General features: G+C 34.3%; 6 protein-coding genes and 3 pseudogenes across 9 annotated transcripts, besides 1 other annotated feature; 7 read left to right on the top strand and 2 right to left on the bottom strand.

The window, feature by feature from the left end:
* Positions 1-18,718: part of a mobile genetic element that runs on past both edges of the window.
* TVAGG3_0210630 (organellar and viral DNA polymerase type B) lies at positions 1,655-2,446 on the top strand (the record flags this gene model as incomplete). The annotated part of the gene is made up of 1 exon (XM_051226640.1): positions 1,655-2,446. A coding segment is annotated over one exon (792 nt), but the record flags the coding sequence as incomplete, so codon positions are not given.
* Positions 2,600-3,583, top strand: TVAGG3_0210620 (organellar and viral DNA polymerase type B; the record flags this gene model as incomplete). The annotated part of the gene is made up of 1 exon (XM_051226639.1): positions 2,600-3,583. A coding segment is annotated over one exon (984 nt), but the record flags the coding sequence as incomplete, so codon positions are not given.
* On the top strand, positions 6,691-7,557 carry TVAGG3_0210610 (organellar and viral DNA polymerase type B; the record flags this gene model as incomplete). The annotated part of the gene is made up of 1 exon (XM_001284422.1): positions 6,691-7,557. The coding sequence occupies one exon, from the start codon at positions 6,691-6,693 to the stop codon at positions 7,555-7,557; it is 867 nt and encodes a 288-aa protein (XP_001284423.1).
* TVAGG3_0210600 lies at positions 8,424-9,058 on the top strand (annotated as a pseudogene). Its single transcript has one exon. A coding segment is annotated over exon 1 (635 nt).
* Positions 10,561-11,544, top strand: TVAGG3_0210590 (organellar and viral DNA polymerase type B; the record flags this gene model as incomplete). Its single annotated transcript, XM_051226638.1, has 1 exon — positions 10,561-11,544. A coding segment is annotated over one exon (984 nt), but the record flags the coding sequence as incomplete, so codon positions are not given.
* On the top strand, positions 11,722-12,367 carry TVAGG3_0210580 (annotated as a pseudogene). The gene has a single exon. A coding segment is annotated over exon 1 (646 nt).
* TVAGG3_0210570 lies at positions 12,381-13,977 on the top strand (annotated as a pseudogene). Its single transcript has one exon. A coding segment is annotated over exon 1 (1,597 nt).
* Positions 14,826-15,520, bottom strand: TVAGG3_0210560 (uncharacterized protein; the record flags this gene model as incomplete). The annotated part of the gene is made up of 1 exon (XM_001309736.2): positions 14,826-15,520. A coding segment is annotated over one exon (695 nt), but the record flags the coding sequence as incomplete, so codon positions are not given.
* On the bottom strand, positions 15,545-15,805 carry TVAGG3_0210550 (uncharacterized protein; the record flags this gene model as incomplete). The annotated part of the gene is made up of 1 exon (XM_001309737.2): positions 15,545-15,805. The coding sequence occupies one exon, from the start codon at positions 15,803-15,805 to the stop codon at positions 15,545-15,547; it is 261 nt and encodes an 86-aa protein (XP_001309738.2).

Genomic DNA, 18,718 nt, shown 5'->3' with positions numbered 1-18,718 from the left:
TTCAAACCCTTGTCGAGTATATTGTTCATTTCATACATATAAAAGGTTTTTATTCTATATGAAATGAGAAGCAAATCCATCTTAGCTGGTGCCGTTAATGTTCCAATTGAACCAACATCAAATGTTGACTCACGAACGACAAACAATATTGTCATAAAGAACTATAGTTCAGAGTGTTTGAAAGAAAAAGACCAGAACTGAAATCCGTGAATTTAAACACAGCTTCAAACGCTAACGCTACATCAGATGTTAAGTTAGAGTATCCACCACTGGACCAAATTCTTTCAAGAGAAGCCAACGACAACCCTTACACAAATGTTCAAACAAATCCTTCAGATAACGTAGACCATTACCTTCTTCAGTTATACCAAACAATTTTACTCAAAGACGATAAGAAGCTTTTGACAAATCTTATAAGCAAGAACCAAATAATTCTAACAAAGGAGGACCTTGAAAATGTTATCTCACGAATAACAGGGAAACAATGTGTCATTGACTATCTCGACCCTGAAATCGAATGCTGTGGTCAAACTCCACTATTCATGAAAATAGGTAACATCCGCATCATTGAAACACCAGGAACTACAGGAGTTGAGTTTAAGTATAAATATTCGAACGAGTATACAAAACTTTCAACAGAATATAAACTTTGCTTGAAATATGTTTTAGTAAATTAAAGCAATTTGTAATATCTATCCAAAACTTCTTCAACAGTATCGAACTCATCTTCATAATGCAAACCTAATCTTATTGACTTGGTGCAGTTTTCACTAACACAATATTTTTCTGTTCTCTTGACTGACATAACTAACTCATTTGTTTCATCAAACAGCAACAACCAAAGTTCATGACCTAATACATAACATTCATACTTTATATTTTTAGCTCTGAGTTCTCTTGTAAGCTGTTGCATTTAATATTTTCTAAAAAGTCAACTTCAACAGTCATTCGCACTGGTGCCTTCAGTTCTACAGGCTCTCCTTGAAAGTCAACAAGTCTGAATTGCATGTCTTTCAAATTATGAGGACTAATGCGAACCCATTTACCTAAATGAGTTGCTATGACAGGAACGTTTGGAATGAACATTGAATTGACTGCATAACAGAAAGACTTATATTCTACTGAACCTTTACTATTAACTCCTGAAATACCTGTGATATTAGCTATTTTAGACTCAATGTACAAACAGTTGCCATAACATACATATGGAACAGATTTCATCTCAATCGTTTTGTCAACACTTTTCAAGGAAATGTCATATGGTATGCTCCCAGAAGCAATTGAACTCTATGACTCATTCGTGTTATCTTAAACTCTTTCGCATAACTGAACTTCAATGTTCCCTCAGAAGAGAGTTCGACATCTATGTTGTCAATAGTTTCTTCATTTATGAGAGTTCTATGACTCCAGCAATTTTTATCTATTCTATACTCTGCTCTGTTAGGAAATGTTATAAAACTTCTTTTGTCATCTATTTCAAACTCCATGAAATCTGTTTCGTCAGTTATAACGAATGAAGCAATAGTATTAAAGTCAACAACTCTGAAAGCAAGCGCTTCATTCTGAAGACCTAAGTTTGTTTGTAGCTTTACTGTCCCGTATTCGTTTGGGTCTGTACTTTGCAAATAGAACAACATTTTATTCTCATTAAAATATGACTATTGCTGCATATGCGTATGAAACAAATGAAGCAAGAAGAGCACATGAACTAGTAAACGAAAACTCAACTTTAACCATTGAAGGCAATGATTTAGTCATTGACGATGGAAAAACTAAAAAAGTCATTGATTTCGATACTTTTAACACTTATGACCCATTCATTACAACAAGCAAGGTTCCCATCATAAATGATGGAACGGTGCAATATATAAATTCTACAGTAGATGCCTCATTAGTGAAAGTACTGAATGTTCTCATTGAATTGTTAAAGAGCTTTCGATTTGACGACAACATTAAATGCCTAAAGAATTTAGTCATGAATGAGAAACAAATTCTCGGCGTTGCTGGTAGCAGTAATGATGTACACCTTATGACATTAGAATATTATAACGAACATAAAGATGAACTGAAAGGAGAGAAGGGTGACACCGGACCACAAGGACCACAAGGAATACAAGGAATACAAGGAATACAAGGACCTCAAGGCGAAAACGGTTTGGATGGAAAGGATGGAAAGGATGGAAAAACTGCTAAATCATGGATATGGGACCTTATAAATACTGGTTTAACAGCTGCTTCATATGGAGTTCTTCAATACCAAATCGGAAAGATATGGGCAGTACTTGGTGAAGAAGCTTTAGATGACGTTAAAAATGCTTTGAACTTCATTTCAAATGGTTCGGATACTATTAAAACTTTATCTGGTTGGATGCAAGAAACAAGGAGTCAAATAGATACTGTAAGACGTATAGCAAACAATGCACGTACGGGATTGGATACTTTACGAGAAGCACAAAATACACTAAAGGAAGCAAATGATATTCTTGGCTCAGTATCAGACATGCATGAAGATTGGCTTAAAGGTATTGACAAATCTTTAAAAAATCACAGTCAGTCTATTGCTGACTACAAGAAAAGTATAGATTTTTTACATAGTGCTATGGACGTACATGATGGAAGCATAAGGAACTTACTTAATGCTAACAATAACTTACCAGGAACTATTAAAGCATTTATAAAGTCCTTTGTAAAACCCGGTGCTCTAACATTTAGGTCTTTGAGAGCAAGAGCATTGAAGTCAAGAGATGCAGAAACTCCAGAAGAACCACCAAAACCAACAGCTAATGAAATATTGTTCGAATATTTTCCAAGGTACTCTGTTCTCATTGCATACATTCAAGAAATACTTAAGAAAGCAGACTTGACTTTAGGAGATGATGAAAGTTCTGTATATCTTTCGTTCCAGTTTCAAATAGCAGAACTTTTGAGACAGATATGCTTAATGTATGACAACATCTCTGATTTCACAAGATATGATGACGACCATGACCCCGAACACGGTGAAGAAGAAGTTTTACAAACATCCATTAAGACAGGAAAGGTTTTAACTCAAAGTCTCATTATTGACACCAAAGATGGCGAAGTGGACGTTCTTCAAGAGCTGAAGAAAAATACTTCTTCGGGAGGTGGTGGTAGGCATGAACTTGAAATAAATGAGATAGAAGAGAAATTAGCCGAAAAAGCAGATAAAGAACATAAACACAATATCTCCGATATAAATGAACTTCAAGCTACATTAAATAGTAAAGCAGATAAAAACCATGTTCATTATATAACTTCAGATGAACAGATTATAACGGACTACCATGGATATTTAACACAGGATGAAAAAGTGAAGACGGAAGATGTTAATGAAAGAAGATATAAATACATTCGTGCTAAAGGTTATGACATAAGCTGTACTGTACATTATGACACAGGTAAAGCGCTAGAAGCATTTAGTTATAACGATGAAATTTATGCCTCTACTTTCAATGTTAACGGTGTATTAGTTGAACCAAGATTTACTTTGAGAGTTAAGGCAAAAATAACTTTTGAAGATGCTATTAAAAGTAAAGCCGACAAAGATGAACTTGACGCAACGAACAAAGTTTTGAAATCTCATAAACACAATATCTCCGATATAAATGAACTTCAAGCTACATTAAATAGTAAAGCCGACAAAAATCATACACATAAATCCTTCACTACTGTTAGAGCAGACGACATAATATTGAACTATGATTTGGGTTCAAGTGCACCTTTAGAGAATCCAAGCACTAGTGTAAAAGATACTCTTAACAATTTAGATAAGAGTTGTAGGAATATCGAAGATCATGCCAGAAACTTTGAAGCATATGAACTACCATCAATGTTAGACAGTAAAGCCGACAAAAATCATACACATAAATCCTTCACTACTGTTAGAGCAGACGACATAATATTGAACTATGATTTGGGTTCAAGTGCACCTTTAGAGAATCCGAGTACAAGCGTAAAAGATACTCTTAACAATTTAGATAAGAGTTGTAGGAATATCGAAGATCATGCCAGAAACTTTGAAGCATATGAACTACCCGCAATGTTAGACAAGAAAGCAGACAAAACAGAGCTTCAAACATTAAAGACTGAAATACTTCAAACATTATATCCTATAGGCTCTATTTATACGTCAATGAACTCAACAAATCCAGCAACAGTTTTAGGTTTTGGTACATGGCAGCAGATTGTAGACAAATTCTTATACTGTGCTAACTCTTCAAAGCAAACAGGAGGTTCGAAGAAAATTACTGAAGCAAACCTTCCACCGCACACTCATACAGGAACTACAAACTTTTCTGGCGACCATAGCCACTCATTAAGAGACCATCCATTATACAACTCAGAATATTATGCTGGCAATGATGTTTTATCTCCATCTTATAACAATTCATCAAAAAAGACTTTTCGACCAACTGAACCAGGAGGAAATCATTCACACACTTTCACAACAAATCCAACACGTCGGGTGCAGATTACATGCCACCATTTGTGACTGTGTATTTGCATGGTACCGCGTTCAATGAACGCGCTGAGCCTGCTTTGCGGGCTTACCGTCTTGAATAAAATCTTTAACTTTACATAAATGAGCTTGAAAGAAGTATTCGAACAACATCCATGGAGGTCATTTAAGAAATTCAATGAAGCTGCAAAGAGTTGGGGATTTACTAACAGAGCTGAAGTGAAAAGGTTCTTTGACTAAAATGTTGTACATCAAACAAAAATAAACCCTTACGACTACTTTTTACCAATTTACTCCAACGCTCCTGACGCATACCAATTTGATACTCTCATTCAAAGCAGAAAAGGAGGACATAAACCATTCCTCATCTTCATTAATGTTAACACTCGCAAAGCATATGCATATCCAATGAATAAATAAAGGAACTCATGAAGTGTTAAGAGTTTTACAAAAGTTTGTGGCAGAACATCATCCCACTTCATTAACATCAGACCAGGATTCAGCATACCTCAGCAATGAAATCACAGATTTTCTCATTAAGCATAACATAACTCACTACACTACTGAAGACCATAACCATAACATACTCGCATCATAAACCGCTTCATAAGAACGCTCAGAGATTTAAACCAAGAGCGAGACTTTACCGAAGAAACAATGAACATTTTCTCGAAGTATATAATTCCTCAACACATTCTACAACAGGACATACACCAAATTCAATGACACAACAACAAGAAGAAAAGTATATACAAAAGAAACGAAGCCAAACACAAAAATATCAGAAATTCAACACAATTTACCCTCATTCCTGTACAAAAGTTCGTGTAGTTCTTGACGACAAACCGTTGACAAAGAAACGTTTAAGGTTAAGTCGAAATTATTATATCGTAGACTCTACGCAAGGTAATGGATATCTTATAAAAGCTGCCGACGACTCTATTGCGTTTTATCCTCGTCATAAATTAGTTGAAAGTAGTAATGGCAAACTTGCTGAAACCATTGACGAAGCAAAGCGAGGAGTGGTTATTGAAATACTTGACTACAACATAAACGATGACACTTATAAAGTAAGATATGAAGGAGGTGTTGAAGATGTTTATACCATCTAAGAACTTGAGAGAGTCAAAGCCAACACATCTGGGACCATTAGAGCGGGAGTACTGGAAAGACAAAAATATGCCAGAAAGAATAAAAGAAATTCTTCTAAACTTTTCATTAATGTAAATCAGACATGAACGAGAACAGTTATGTATTATTAATGGTACCATTTTTTTAACATAAAGACGCAAAGCGGCGAGGACGAAGTCCATGACCAAAAATAATGTTTAGGGTAGATGGTTAGATCTAACCTCATTTCTACCCTCATTTCTAACCTCATTTCTACCCTCATTTTTTGTATTTGACGGGATTAATTCTTGATTTCAGGGATTTTTTGACGAAGTGCAAATCTTCACTTCGTCAAAAATAACAGTTATCTAACCTCATTTCTACCCTCATTTTTTTGTATTTGACGGGATTAATTCTTGATTTCAGGGATTTTTGACGAAGTGCAAATCTTCACTTCGTCAAAAATAACAGTTATCTAACCTCATTTCTACCCTCATTTTTTGTATTTGACGGGATTAATTCTTGATTTCAGGGATTTTTTGACGAAGTGCAAATCTTCACTTCGTCAAAAATAACATTATCTAATGAAAAATGAAAGTTATTTCTTATTTATCTCATGAAAGTTGTTGGAAAATAAGTCCTGGGAAGAGTATTATAAGGCGTTTTGTGAAGAATATAGCAACCGTCGGAATACAGACGGTTGCTTTTTATACAAAATTCATGCAGGAAATTCTTGAGTTTTGGTTGAAAGAATACGGTCGAGCCACTTTTGGCTCCACCTCAAAACAAGCATTTTATGAGCTTACTAAGGGCGTTATAAATGAATTCAAAGGTATTTACATACAGCCTGACCTCGTTCATTTTGTTGCTGAATTCAGCAAAAATAATGTTTAGGGTAGATGGTTAGATCTAACCTCATTTCTACCCTCATTTCTACCCTCATGAATTTTCATGAATTTCCTTAAGACAGAAAAAATAAAGTTATTTTATTTTTATTTATTTTTTATTTTGTATGTAAAGATATGATTTCAACAATCGAAACATCAGCACTTTCGACAGCATGCACGGCACCAAACTCGCTAGTCATGAATCCTACGTCAATGTTGGTAGAGATGAAAAACTTCATTCCTTCTTCATATACTTTTGAAACAGAAATACAAAGAATAAAGCAAGAACTTTTAACAAGTAATTTAGACTGTAGTGCGAAAGATGAAACAAATGGAGAGGAGCTATATGAAATGCAAGATATCATAGACCATTTGCCTAAATTACCGGAAGTTCAGCAACAAAAACTAACTATTCCTGAATTCGATGAAATTGAAGTTAAAGTTACTGATTCAGTAGAAATAAAGAAGTTCATACGTAAAGTAAATTATGAATTCCTTGGTTTTCATTGCAACCATAAAGTTATGAACAAAGATTGCGACATGGTTTATAAAAACATTTCTGACATATATAAATCTGAGGAGTTTAAGACATACGACAACTTTGTTTCATTAGCTGCTGAATGTGTGTGGCAGATAAGAGATAAAGACAGAAGAGGCAAAGTATGGAATGGACAAATAAAACCAACAACTTTTGAGTTAAAGAAAACCATTGACGCCTTAGTTGTTCTAGCAGGTCAAATTTCAATGTATAACGCAAAAATGAATCCGCAATGTTCAAAATGTAAAGCAACAATGAGGAAATATAACTACTCAGTAAAAGAGATAGAAAGAATGAGAAACGATTACGCAGACTTAAAGAAAGAAGCAGAAAAGCCAGCAGAAGATAAAATGGACATGTTGACATTTCTTAATAAAAACTATCCCACAGCTGACGATTTCCTATTATCTGACGTCAAGAAGAAGTATAAAGAAACTTCCGGCATTGTTAAAACTTTTGACATACTGACAGAAGAAATAGAAGCTACGAAATTGTTTAGAATCTCACGAATTCATAACGTTTACCATGTAAAACGGTTATAAATAATGAGGGTAGAAATGAGGTTAGATCTAACCATCTACCCTAAAAATTATTTTTGCTGAATTCAGCACAAAATTCTGAGTAAAATGACATATGGCACGTGTCAAACCGTTGAGTTTTCACAAATTTTAAAAATTGCTGCGGAAAGTTCGTCAAAAAAGTGAAGGTTCCCGACGGTTTCAAACCGCCATACTTTACATGAAGATAGTTTACAATGTCAACTAAATATCATGTACGATAGAAACGGTTATGTAAAGTTTACATTTTGTAAAGTTTTGTCCTGATTCAGAACAAGACTTGTATTTTTTCAGAACAAGACTTGTATTTTTTCAAGACAAATCTTGTCCTGATTCAGAACAAGACTTGCACTTTTTAGTCAGTTTTTCTTGTAAAGTTCTCAAATTTGAGAACAATTGTCCTGATTCAAGACAAGTCTTGTATTTTTTCAGAACAAGTCTTGTATTTTTTCAAGACAAATCTTGTCCTGATTCAAGACAAGTCTTGCACTTTTTCAGGAAATCCCATCGTCCAACTTTACAAATGTCACTTTTTCAACATGATTGCATTTTGGTCGGGAAACAACTTTCTCTCAATTTTGTCACTTTTCTATCGTCGTGTTTTGTCACTTTTCCCTCAGGGTGTGTGTCAGAAAATATCCAAAATCTTTATAGCCTCGTATCTCCTTCAATTCTTGACGGTTTGACATGTATGACACACCATTCAATTCAGAATTATGTGCTGAATCTTATGACCTTCATTTGTTCGTGACTTCTTTTCACATATGTAACCATGAATTTTTAACATTTCTTTAACACAGAAAAAATAATTTTATTTTTATTTATTTTTTATTTTGTATGTAAAGACAGTAATGACAACATTAGAGAACACAACAACAGTTATAGTCCATGAAGCCATTAATGAAGAATACGAGTACATACAATATAACAAACAGTTACGTCTCATTCGTTCAGTCAAAGATGACATGTACCAAATGCAAAGTATTGAATGCTCTTCTTTCTACAAAGCAAGCATATCATTGGTTTGAAAACCAACAGGCAAAAGAACTTTTAGAAGAATTTCCTCATATGATTGCTTCCCTCGGAAAACCGAGGGAAGAGATTCCGTACGAAAATCGCAAGAATTTGGCTCCTGGTTTGAAAGGTTATTATGTTCATAGACTTTTAGTAAACGCTGTAGCAATGTGGGCTTCACCTCGTTATGCTGTTATATTTCATGATGTTAGATGAACTATATAAAGCAGAACGTGGAGAGATGGAAAAGAAACTTCATGCAAAAGATGAAGTCATTGAATCCAAAGACAAAAGCATACAGAAAAGAATACCACGTTCAGTACCAAAGGAAAGGAAAAGAGTTATAAGTATATGATATATACTGAAGAGATGGAGAAAGAAGAGACAGAGATATGGTTATGTTGCATTTAGTCAGAAGAAACAACAAAAGCTTTTATGACCTTGCTAAGATTTACAAATCTGACAGAAACTGGTTCTATCGTGAAAACTTACCGATTTCAATGACACCGAATGAGCAAATAAAGGAAATTGTCAAAAGTACTCTTCCTCAAACACACTATGACATCAAAGGTTGCACAATACTTACATTCAAAGAAGACTTAACATTACTGAAGGAAAAAATAACAGAATATTTCGATAACTTCAAAGAGGAAGAATAAAAACTTACCGATTTCAATGAAAAACATTAACTTTTTGACGAAGAGTGAAGATTTGCACTTTGTCAAAATTTAATGAAAACTTACCGATTTCAATGAAAACATTAACTTTTTGACGAAGTGAAGATTTGCACTTTGTCAAAATTTAATGAAAAACATTAACTTTTTGACGAAGTGAAGATTTGCACTTTGTCAAAATTTAATGAAAAACATTAACTTTTTGACGAAGTGAAGATTTGCACTTTGTCAAAATTTAATGAAAAACATTAACGATAACATTAACGATAAAATTTATTTCCTGGACTGTTGTCAAAATGTCATGTTGTCATCATTTTTAAAAGAAGTTAATTAACCTGGTAGCACATGGTGACGTGGTGACACTTTCAGTTATTCAAAAATATATTTTTGCTTAAATAGCTTCAGGGTCTATTTCTTCAACCATTTCACTTCCTTCGTCAATGTCAATAGAAGCTTCTTCAACCTTTGGTAAGAATTCTGTATAACATCTTTGTTCGTTATTGTCTTCAGAGATGAAGGATAATATTTCACATTTGTTTCACCCTTCTTATATTCTTTCTGTTCGGAAAGATTTAAAGCAATACTGAAGAAGTCAATGTTAGAGTTCTTTATGACAGTATAATGAGTATCTTTGACATTCACGAAGAAACTCTTTTGTTTCAAAACTACTGCTAACTCTTGTGAAGTATAACGTTTGCGGTCAATGACGATAGCTAATGGTCTGACATACTGACCAAACTTAGATTCTTTCACAAACTTCTTGTTAAAGATAACATTAATATTTGAAGCATTATTGAACTCATTCTTGATGGCAGTAGCGAGAGCATTGTATGAAAAGAACTTGCAATCTTGCATGTGTTTCATTAAAATAAAAATATTAAATTATTTTGAAAAATAACTTAAAAAACTAATCTAATTTTTTCAAAAAATATTTTTTTATTTCCTACTAAAGATGTATCGGAAGTTGTCTAAGTTAGAACACTCGGAAATAAAACAACTTCTTACAGAAGCTAACATAGAAGTTGCAAAGCATTACGCAACAAACAAAAAAGCACTCGCTGACATCCTCAATGACTATAATGGTGCAATAAGTTATGATAGAATTCATGAGTTCATAAAGCCGCAACGCGGCGAGGACGAAGTCCATGCAAGAGCATTTCCTTTAAATGACGTTGCTATTGACTTATATCATAGACGTTCAGTACCTCATGAAGTAAGAAGAGAAATGTTTGACATAACAAATGCAAACGTTGGTGAAACAAGAAGAAGAGACGACACACTGAAACAACAGAGAAGAGAGATGTTTAAGAGCGCTATAGAACAAGTTCGCAAAGCTAACGATGTCATTCGTTCCATTGACGACAAACCAAAAGAAGGTGAGAGATGGTTAAAGAAAGATGAAGAGAATAGGAAGAGAAATGTGAAGTCAGGCAATAGACTCATTGACTTTAACATCGAAGCTTTAGATGAACCAAACAGAGACTACTTACACAAACATTTCGGTAAGGTTTTCATGAGACTCTTAGAGAAAATTAAAATAAACTCACAACAGAGATGGATGGTATGTTATAAACTTGGTGGAAAGTATGAATGTTCTACGTTAAACCTCAATAATATTGGAACATTACTACATCAGCTCTTGAAGGAGAACTTTATATCAGAGATAGAAGCAAATGCTGCAGGTATTGTTGAAATGCACTATGACTTCTTCTTGACAAACATAAAGAATCTTACCGAAATAAAGATGTATGATTTAACAGAATATGAAGGCTTAACGATGTCAGATGTAAAGAAAGGCAAACCAAAAAAGAGACCATATAGAGATGAAAGCACACTGACAAATGACCAGAAAGCCATTTTGGAAGCTCTTAAGCAAACAGGAAACCCAGCACTTATAGAAAGCTTTTGGAAAGATAATGGTGAAAAGAAGTTTTATAAGAAGAGAAGCGGTCAGTTCTGGAAGTATCTTTGCACATTACCTATAAATCTTGAACGCTACCAAATCTTCAATGAACTGAACAAAAGAACTGCAACACTTATGACAGAAGACAATTGTTTCGTTTATGCTTGCATTCAGGCTGGAGTAGATGAAGAAACTATTGACCACATGAGAGAAGTCATTCGTGTTAGAGACTTTCCTCAAAGTAAAGTACAAGAAATTTCTGACGCAACAGGTATAGCATTTAATGTTACCATTGGTTATTTCAATGACTCAAGACATAATGAAATAAAGAGATACATACCAAAAGAATGTGAAACTGTTCGAACTATTGACTTACTTCTTGTTGAAGACCACTACATGCTAAATGAAAGATTACCAATGACAACATATTTCATTCGCAACTATATAGAAATCTTGAAGGAGTGTGGTGGAATGAACATTGAGAAACAATGAAGATTTATACAAAGAGAGAAGATAAATATGTAGTTCGTTATGATAGAACAACCGTTATGGGATGTTATGAAAACATTGTGGGAGTGCAAATATTTCGAACCTATTTCTTATGGAGAACTTTTCACATATACGACTGACTTATATAAACAGAACCTTGCACCATTTAAAGATTTGACATATGCTCCAAAGTATTGTGTACAACTGAAGAAGAAAGCAGAGTCAAAAGAAGTAAATAAAGCTAAATGTAAGTTCATTCCTGAGCACGTTTTCTTTGCTGACTTTGAGTGTAGCACAGACGGCTTTCATAAAGCTTTTAACATCTGTTATGACAGTGAAGATGGTTCAGTGAGTGAAAGCATTTGGGGTCAGAACTGTGCAACAGAATTTTTGGAACGACTTCCTGACAAGAGTTTAATATATTTCCATAACCTCAGTTATGATATAAACTTCATCTTAAGACACATGACAGAAGTGAAAGGAACTCCCATCATTAAAGGTTCACGAACAATGCAAATAACTGGCTTATATAAAGGAAGGGCAATTATTATAAAAGACTCTTACAGTGTTATAAATAAGAAGCTTAAACTATTTCCTGCTATGTTTAACTTACAAACAGGACCGAAAGAAGTATTTCCATAACTACTACAGCAGTGTTTTGTTAGCAAATGACAACAGAACTGGTGTCATTTCTGAAGCATGTAAGTTTATCCGGGATGAATACATTCATGAAAACATAGATTCCATCAAAGGTTGCAGAATAGATGAGAAACTTCGACTTAGAAAAGTATAGCACATTTTATTGCAAACAAGATGTAAGAATTTTAAGAGAAGGTTTTGTTAAGTTCCGCAATGACATATTGAAAGAATTTGATTTAAACGTTTATGACTACGTTAGTATTTGTTCAATTGCTAACAAATTATTTGAGAACAGAGTGTACTTCCCGAATGGAAATTTATATGACCTCTCAAATAAACCAAGAGAATTTATTTCACGCTGTATTCAAGGTGGAAGATGTATGTTGTCAGATAACATGAAACAAAAGAGCGAAAAGAAACTCATTGCTGATTCGACGCTGTTTCATTATATCCATCAGCTATAGCAAGACTTTATACTTTAGAAGGTATTCCAAAGGTTATGAAGAAGAAATGTTAAGCACAGAGTATCTCATGAGACATTTATTCGATGACGACCAAAAGGAACCCATTGGTGAAAAGTTTATGTCTGGCTTCTTTGTTCTCATTAAGATAACAGAGATTGGAATACATAGACACTTTCCTTTAATAGTTTGTGACCCTGAACTAAATCCAGAACTTAACGTTCCCAGAAGTTCAAACACTTGCTGTTTAATGTATGTTGACCATATAACATTACAAGACCTCATAAAATATCAAGGTGTCAAATGTGAAGTGTTGCAAGGATACTATTACGATGGAAACAGAGATATTAGAATAAGAGATGAAGTAAAGAAGTTGTTTGAGTTAAGGTTAAAGTATAAGAAAGAAGGAAATCCTTTGCAAGAAAATATAAAGCTCATTCTGAACAGTATTTATGGCAAAACTATTCTATCTCCTATTGAGTCAAAAATAACCATAGTAAATGACAAAGATGCTATAAGATATGCCATCAGAAACTACAACCATATAGTGAAGTTCGAAGGTTTGGATGGTTCAGATAAAACTATTTTCAAGCTAACGAAAAGCATTTGCAGACACTTTAACTTCTGTCCACTTGGTGTTAACATTCTGTCTATGTCGAAGAGAATAATGTGAAGTATTCTGTACTGCTGAAGATATGGGACTTCAAATATTTTACCAGGACTGTGATAGCATGCATATTTTCAATGAAGACATACCAAAGCTTGCAGCAGAGTTTAAGAAGAGATACGGTCGCGAACTTATAGGAAAGAACCTTGGTCAATTTCATTCTGACTTCGCAGAAATAACACCTGGAAAACAAAGTTTAGCATACAAGTCAATATTTTGTGGAAAGAAGACTTACATAGACTTACTCACGAATGATTTAAATGAAGTTGCATTTCATGCACGTTGCAAAGGTGTCAAACAAGACGTCCTTGCTTTAACAGCAATGAAATGTTTCCTGAAGCTATACAATGCTATTACAATGAAGATAAGAACATTCACATACCTGTTGGAACATATGACAAAGACTCTGAGTTCAGTTTAATGAAACTTTACAAAGCACTTCATGATGGTCAAGAGATTGGATTTGACTTATGTAAGTCATGTCAACCTTGCTTTGCTGAAAAGTTTAACTTCTCAATAACGACTAAAACAAGCTTTATTCGTAAGTTGAAGTTCTGAGGTCATTTATTTTTGTCAGCAATGAGGTCATTCGTGATAAAAATATTGAGGTCATATATTTTTGTCATTTATGTATAACCATTGTCTCTCTTAAACTTTGCAATAGACAGCTTTGTTCTTCTTCCTTCTACATCTGTAATGTTTATATAATCTTTGTTATACTGTCTTAAGACATTCATTCGTCTGTATTGAGTTCCCATGAAATAGTAAAAGGCATCTTCACTTGGGACATAGTAGTAGTTCTCTAACGTGTGATATGAGTATTGTATAATTTCAACAGCGTCTTCAGGAAGAGAGTCAACAATGTCAAACCAATAGCCATTTGAACCAGAAATATTTCTCATGTTTTCTCTTCTTGTCGTCCATCTTAAGTTCGAGATATGAAAGTCTCCTCTGTCTCTGTTTATATGGTCTACTTCACGAAGTCCTTCAGGGTTCGGAATGAAAGTTTCTGCAACTATTCTATGTTTCATCAGCTTGTGTTTGTTTAAATTTACACAAATATAACCATCTCCTTGGTCAAACTCACTAACAACTCTTTTATTGCTTATACGTCTAATTGGATAAGGGTACTCTGAAAAGATTTCATAGTCATTGTCATGTTCGAGTGTTTGCCAATGTCCTTCACCTTCCATGCCTTTCACTCAAATCAAAATTTTCAGAAAAAATAAAACTAGCGTAGATTTTACAATACAGCTATTGTAGAGTTTAAGAGTTGTGCTTCAATGTAGAGACAGTCCTTATGGTCTGGAGGTAAGAACACTGGGCAGTTATGGTCATGAGTGGAGAACATGTCTATCCAAAACTCACGATTGAAGCCAGTAAGCTTGTAATACTTAGGATTTGACAGTGGTGAAGTTCTTGTATGACCAATGAACTCATTTTCAACTCCCTTACTTAAGTTTGAATATAATATAGCTTGCTTTCTATCCCAAATGCCAGGTGTTACAATCTTTGAAAATTCATTTTTCCTCGGAAGCATTGCATAATAATTGAAAACATTCTTGAAGTCTTCATTGAGTTCAGAGATTTGAAACCTTATACGTAATGGATTTTCTTTCTCTTTAGCTACTTCATTGAATGGTGAATATATAACAAACTGACAGTCATGTGTTCCATCTTCATTTTCATTAAATTCATAATGAAAGTCTATAAGTTGTGGCTGACTACCTTCTTCTTTCAGTTGTGCAAGAAACTCACGTAAAGGCTGTAAAGTTTGTACTTCAATGTTAAACTTTTTCTCGAACATCTCATTAAATGAAGTCATACATTGTTGCAATGTTGTATCGTCTTTAAAGTATTTGTATATGTGAATGTTTTGGGCGCTTAAAGACTGTTCGTCATTTTCTATCTCGACTTGAAGTATAAAGTCAACTTTCCTAAATGCATGTGTTATATACATAGATGTTATGCCAATGTACTTCTCTTCATTTATGTTCACAATCCAGTCTGTTGGAAACTTAAACGTTACTCTGTTCCCCTTTATTTTGACGTCAGGGTTTTCACTACTGAACGCAACAGATAAAGGTATTTGTCTATACATTTAATTCGGATAAAAATAAACCATTTACTCTTTCTTTGCTTCAGCTTCTTTAGCTTTTGCTTCAGCTTCTTCTCTAGCTTTTTTCGCCAGCAAACGTGGGTTCTTTTGTCTTCCAGCAGCTAATGCAGCTAGTTGTTTTTCACTAAGTTTTCTCTTTGGTCTCTCTGGCTTTTGTTCTTGTTTTTGTTCCTTCAGTTCGGATAAAATTTGCTCACGAATTTCTTTCTTCAATGCTTCAACATCTATGACCCCTTGGGTCTTGTCCGTAGGGTTTGTCTGAGTCATTTGACTGCGGATAAAAATCTAACTTAAAACTTTAACCGATGTAAAATGAGCTTGTCAAAATCAGAACGAGAGTCTATTATATTAAATGACGCAAGAGGAATACAACATCCTTTCTATTACGTAAGTCAGAGTAAAGATGGTAAAATATACATAAGAAAAAGAAAGGTTCCATTAGCAAATGCAGAAAGCGACAACATTAAGGTGTATGGCAAGGGTGAAGTCCACGAAGCCCATATAAAACCTTCTATTCAAACTGAAAAGTCAATAGAACCAGAAGAAAAGAAGCCAGATGTTCTTTCAATAACGAACCAAGAGCTTATTGCAAAGTTCGTGAATTTCATTGAAAAGCAAACCGAGTCAAAGAACCCTGACCCACCAGTGAAAGAAGTTGAGACAAAAGAGAATGTACAGTTCATTGAAAATGTCAAGAAACAACTTCCACCACGAATGCCAAGAAGAAGAGTGAGAATAATGAAGTAAATAGATATTTTTATCCGAAGTAAATACATGCAGAACGAACAGTTAAACGAATTTACTCCAGCAGAGCATATTCATCAGATTCGCTCATATTTCGACATCATAGACAATGCAGTTCAAATTGGTGACACTAATAGAAAATATTCTGACGCAAAGATTCCATCACAACCTGGAACTGCTAAAGATAACACATGGGTAACATTCAATCTCTCACCTCCTGGTGAAAATATGTTGGACCTTTAATACATTCATTACGTATAAAATGGAAGGTCAATTTATTGTAGATAAAGAAATTGGTTCAGGTTCCAATAAAACAAACCCACCAGGATTTTGGATTGGTTTCGATGACGCTTTCTATGCAGTTGCTGGATATCAAATCCTTGCAAATGGTCGTATCGTATATTCTCAAGACAACGCAAGAGAAGAAGCATATATAACTTCAAACTCACAAACTACCGAACAAATAAAGAAAGTAGATGTTTTCTCAAAGACTCGACATGAAGATGTATGGAGTCATTCGGGAACATGCAGAACAGGACAAATTGTTAGTGGTCCAATTACAGCAGGAAAATCATTTGATTTTAAGCTTCGTTTAAGAATTCCTGTTAGAAAGTTTTTACCATTAGAAGCTATTCGATTTATTCCAGCTTTTGCAGGAAACATTCAGCTTAAAGTAAAGTTCAGTAGCGACGCCTTACAATGCACATCTATATCTATAAATGATATCATTGCTTTCAATCCAACTCTTAAAGTTGCATTTGCTTCAGATTCAAATCCACCGACAAATAAATTTGTTCCATGGAATGAACCATTCACTATGATAACGAAGGCAATAGAAGCTAGTGGAACAGTTACTATTACAACTGTAACCCAGCAACTATTTCGAACAAAGATGGATTTTAATGAATGTTTCATTCATCCAAAGTCATTCTCTTTAGACCCTAACATTTATACAGAACTTGTAGAACATTATACAAACGAGGCTTTATGTTTTCCTGTTAAAGTTATGGATTGGATTCCTATGGACGGTTCATTCTCAAAGAATACAGATAGTTCAAGTGCAACATTTACAGCAGCTTATACGCCTATTAATGTTAAAAGTATTTGGGCACTATTTAGAAAGAAAGACAACTATTATGTTAATTTTGAGAACCCTAAGTTTAAATATCTTCAGCTTTCCATGGGAGCTTATGGAAATATGCCTGCAGAACCTGAAAAATCATATGGACCTGTATTTTATGAAATGGTTGCGAACGCTTGCAATACAAACAATGATATGATAGGATTTAATGAAGATGTTATGAGGTCATTGGTGGATGATGGTAGTGTGGAACATAAATGGATAGCTATGACAACACACATTTCTTATGTGGTTTTCCAACAGAAGTGGACTTTTGCTTCCAGCAAGGTCAAACATCTACTGCTCCAATAACATACAAATTGTCTGTTAAAGGACCTATTGAACTAGCAACTGAAAATGTACCAAAGCCACTTATTGGATTTATGAGGGATTGTTGCTTTGCCATTCAGGTGCGTGCTAATGGAATCCCAATAATAAGATTAGATGACTATAACTTAGCTGCGGACGACAGTGAGGAATAAAGGATGAACGTTTATTTTTAAAGCTTATAAATGAGTTCTTCATCAAGCTCTCGTGAACCTTCACCATCTATGAAACAAACTTTACCAAACGATTATGGAGCACCTATTGAATATTTCTTACGAGCTGCACAATGGCAAAGAGCAGTCTCACCAAGGTTAGGTGTTCCACCAGCCTGTCAAAAATAGCATTTGGTCAAGTCCTTATATAAAATATGGTCTCCCACTAGGTTTGCTAGCTACAGCAGGAGCAGTTATGATGTTGAAAAGAAATAAAGCAAATGTTGTAAATAATACTGAAGTAGCTGAAGTTAAACAAACTCCAACACCTTCGCCAAAACCAACGCCTTCACAAGCAAAACCTTCAATGACTCCTGAACCTATGGAATTACAAACTCCTGTTCAAAAGTCAACTCCAAAACCGACTCCAACATTTAAACCAGAACCTACTCCTCAAATAAATCGTAAAACTCCTGCGTTTCCTTACTGAAAAATAACGTTATTTTTATTTAATATTAAAATTTTTATTTGATTGAAATGACGACTAAAGTCACTGAAGCAATGAAACAAAAGTTTTTGGTAGAATACATTAAATCAGGAATTATTCCAGAAGGTTTTTACATTCATACTATGAAGGATGGTAGAGTTCAGTTTAGAAAGATAAAGCAACCATTAGATAAAGAAGGAATTTTGAGAAAGATTAAACTTCATGAGGACAACATTGCTGAACTTAAGAAGAAGTTAGAAGAGTTGGAGAAAGGAAGAGAGTTATAAAGCAATGAATTCAACAGGGTAGAAAAGAGGTTAGATATCAGGTTAGATCTACCCTTCTACCCT

The sequence above is a fragment of the Trichomonas vaginalis genome, chromosome IV, assembly GCF_026262505.1.
Source record: "Trichomonas vaginalis G3 chromosome IV, whole genome shotgun sequence".
Lineage (NCBI taxonomy): Eukaryota > Parabasalia > Trichomonadida > Trichomonadidae > Trichomonas > Trichomonas vaginalis.
The sequence above is the reverse complement of the archived record's forward strand: the minus strand, read 5'-3'. Positions and strand labels throughout refer to the sequence as shown.